Source organism: Mustela lutreola, chromosome 3 (genome assembly GCF_030435805.1).
Source record: "Mustela lutreola isolate mMusLut2 chromosome 3, mMusLut2.pri, whole genome shotgun sequence".
Lineage (NCBI taxonomy): Eukaryota > Metazoa > Chordata > Mammalia > Carnivora > Mustelidae > Mustela > Mustela lutreola.
This window is the reverse complement of record NC_081292.1, coordinates 79477593-79481175: the sequence shown is the minus strand read 5'-3', so window position 1 is coordinate 79481175 and position 3583 is coordinate 79477593. Positions and strand designations below refer to the sequence as shown.

Below are 3583 nucleotides of genomic sequence, written 5' to 3'. Positions count from 1 at the left end.
CACTAATCCAAAAGAAAAGAGAGAAAGCCCAAATTCATAAAATTATGAATGAAAAGGGAGAGATCACAACTAACACCAACGAAGTAGAAACAATCATCAGAAGTTATTATCAACAGTTATATGCCAATAAGCTAAGCAACCTAATAAAATGGATGCATTCCTGGAAAACTATAAACTCCCAAAATTGAACCAGGAAAAAACTGACAACCTGAATAGACCGATATCTAGTAATGAGATTTAAGCAGTGATCAAAAACCTCCCAAAAAACAAGAGCCCAGGACCTGACAGATTCCCTGGGGAATTCTACCAAACTTTCAAAGAATAAATAGCACCTATTCTTCTGAAACTGTTTCAAAAATTTGAAGCAGAAGGAAAACTTCCAGACTCTTTCTTTTTTTTTTTCCAACTCAAACTTCATCTATTTTAATGTATTATTTGCCTCCTACTAATAAACCTTTATTTCACTCGTTATAACTGAGCAATGAATCTTCCACACTCAAATATCTTCCTTGCCCAATTAATCCAAAGGAAAAAAACTGAAATGATTAGTAAAGAAGAATGTAGGGACTAACACACCCTTTTAATATGTTTTTAAATATTTTTAAGGTTTAAAAAGTGTTTAAAGTTTGTAGTTCCTAGTAGGAAAACATTATCTGAATGAATACCCTAATGGCAAACCATTGTAGAATGTTTCAGTTGCATGGGGAGCAGAGGGGTAGGGATTCTCTTCACAGCACCCCAGCTTTCTTCATGAGAAGGTCGGAGGTACACTGGTTTGTATTATTGCGACATCCATTAGGTGATCGAAGTTGCTTTTCCTTCAGCAAGGGCTTTATTTGTCAGAAGGGCATTATGCTTGACCTCCAAATTTGGCTGAAAATTTACTGATGAGATTCATAACCTTTGGGTTGCTCTGATATTTTGACATATTCGCTGGGTTCTGGGCCACATCCTGGAAGGCCACCATAACTTCTGGATCCTGCATGGCTGCAAGAACTTCCGGATCACTAAGAATTTCATTGAGCCCAGGCATTCCTGCCATTCCAGGCATCCCCCCTGCCATTCCAGGCATTCCTCCAGGAAAATTACCCGGCATTCCCCCAGGAAAGCCACCTGGGAAAGAGCCATACTGAGCTCCTGATTGTCGTCTGGCTTCTTCCTCCCTCTGGGCTCTCTCGTGTTCTTCCCGAGCCTTCTTAACCCTTTCTATTCTTTCTTTGATCTCTCGCTCTTCACGTTTTCGCTCATATTTTCTCCGATGTTCAGCAATTTTCTGGGCCCTCGGTTGAACTTCTTTCAGCATCGCACTAGCATCTTCATCATAATCCAGTTTGCAAGCAAGGGCAAGATCATGTGCTGCTTCTTCCCAATGGCCCAGAAGTCTATGTGCTTTCCCGCACCACTTATAAGGCTGAGCTGAATCAGGATTTATTTCAATAGCTGTGTCACAGTCTCGAATGGCAGCATTTGGCTTCTGTAATTTGATGAAGACACTGGCTCTCTTGGCATACAGAATGGCCAAGCGAGGATTTAGTTTGATGGCATCTGTGAACAAGTCAATGGCTTTCTGTAGTTCACCATCATTTAGGGCATCAATGGCAGCCACTTTTTTATCATTTGCCTGATCCATCATTTCCTCGGTTATCTCTGCATTTTCATCTCCCATTTCTTGAGGGGCATCGGTATCTGGTTCAATCACACCTTCATTGTCAATTTCTAGATCACTCTCCTCACTTGATGGTTCATCTATCTTTATGTTTTCCTCCGCCTTCTTACTATCTGGTTTTTCTTCCTTGATACTGTCTTCAGATTTAGTTTTATGAGTGGCAGGTGGTATTTTACCCCCCATGCTCTCCACCCACTCCCGCAGGAAACGCATTTCCTCGGTGTGCAGAACGCTCGGATCCTGCTTACACATTTTCACGAAAGCCCGAAGCTCGCTCACTTTGCGGGGGTCCATGGTCCAGAGGCAGTGGCAGGCGGCAGGCGCGGCTGGGGTTGCGACCCGATTCCAGGCGCGGGTACTAGCTCAGCGTGATCGTGTAGAAGGGGGCTTCCAGACTCTTTCTATGAAGCCAGCATTACCTTGATCCCCAAACCAGGCAAAGACCCTACCAAAAAGGAGAATTCCAAACCAATATCACTGATGAATATGGATGCTAAGATTCTCAACAAGATCCTAGCAAAAAGGATCCACCAGCACATTTAAAAGATTATCCACCATGACCAGGTCGGATTCATCTCTGGGCTACAAGGATGGTTCAACATTCGCAAATCAATGTGCTAGAACAAATTAATATGAGAAGAGAGAATAACCACATGGTCCTCTTAATTGATGCAGAAAAAGCATTTGACAATATCCATCATCTGTTCCTGATTAAAATGCTTCAAAGTATAGGGATAGAGGGAACATTCCTGAACTTCATCAAATCTATGTATGAAAGACCCACAGCAAATATCATCCTCAATGGGAAAAAGCTTGCAGCATTCCCGTTGAGATCAGGAAATGACAAGGATGCCCACTCACCACTCTTGTTCAACATAGTATTAGAAGTCCTAGCAACAGCAATCAGACAACAAAGGGAAATAAAAGGTATCCAAATTGGCAATGAAGAAGTCAAACTCTCTCTCTTTGCAGATGACATGATTCTTTATATGGAAAACCCAAAAGACTCTACCCCCAAACTACTAGAACTCATACAGCAATTCAGTAACATGGCAGGATACAAAGTCAATGTACAGAAATCAGTGGCTTCCTTATACACTAACAATGAAAATACAGAAAGGGAAATTAGAGAATTGATTCCATTTACTATAGCACAAAGAACCATAAGATACCTGGGAATAAACCTAACCAATGAGGTAAAGGATCTGTATTCGAGGGACTACAGAACACTCATGAAAGTAATTGAAGAAGACACAAAAAGTTAGAGGACCATTCCATGCTCTTGGATCAGAAAAATAAACATTGTTACAATGTCTCTACTGCTTAGATCAATCTATACTTTTAATGCCATTCCGATCAAAATTCCACTGGTATTCTTCAAGGAACTGGAGCAAATAATCCTAAAATTTGTATGGAATCAGAAGAGACCTTGAATCGCTAAGGAAATGTTGAAAAACAAAAATAAAACCGGGGGCATCACCTTACCTGATTTCAAGCTTTACTACAAAGCTGTGATCACCAAGACAGCATGGTACTGGCATAAAAACAGACACATAGACCAGTGAAACAGAGTAGAGAACCCAGATATGGACCCTCAACTCTATGGTCAAATAATCTTTGACAAAGCAGGAAAAAATATACAGTGGAAAAAAGACAGTCTATTCAATAAATGGTGCTGAGAAAACTGGACAGCTATATGTAGCTATATGAAACAACCATTCTCTTACACCATACACAAAGATCAACTCAAAATGGATAAAAGACCTCAACATGAGACAGGAATCCATCAGAATCCTAGAGGAGAACATAGGCAGTAATCTCTTCGATATCAGCCACAGCAACTTCTTTCAAGATATGTCTCCAAAGGCAAAGGAAGCAAAAGTGAAAATAAACTTTTGGGACTTCATAAAAATCAAA

The 3583-nt window shown here is 40.7% G+C and overlaps 1 protein-coding gene across 1 annotated transcript; it reads right to left on the bottom strand.

Moving 5' to 3' along the window:
- Positions 1 to 407: 407 nt before the first annotated feature.
- On the bottom strand, positions 408 to 2054 carry LOC131826839 (hsc70-interacting protein-like). The gene has a single exon (XM_059166456.1). It carries the CDS (start codon positions 1958 to 1960, stop codon positions 851 to 853), a length of 1110 nt encoding a protein of 369 aa, XP_059022439.1. The 5' UTR covers positions 1961 to 2054; the 3' UTR covers positions 408 to 850.
- Between the last annotated feature and the right edge of the window lie 1529 nt (positions 2055 to 3583).

Coding starts and splice junctions, on each gene's coding strand:
- LOC131826839 (XM_059166456.1), bottom strand. CDS start 1,960: ATGGACCCCCGCAAAGTGAGCGAGCTTCGGGCTTTCGTGAAAATGTGT.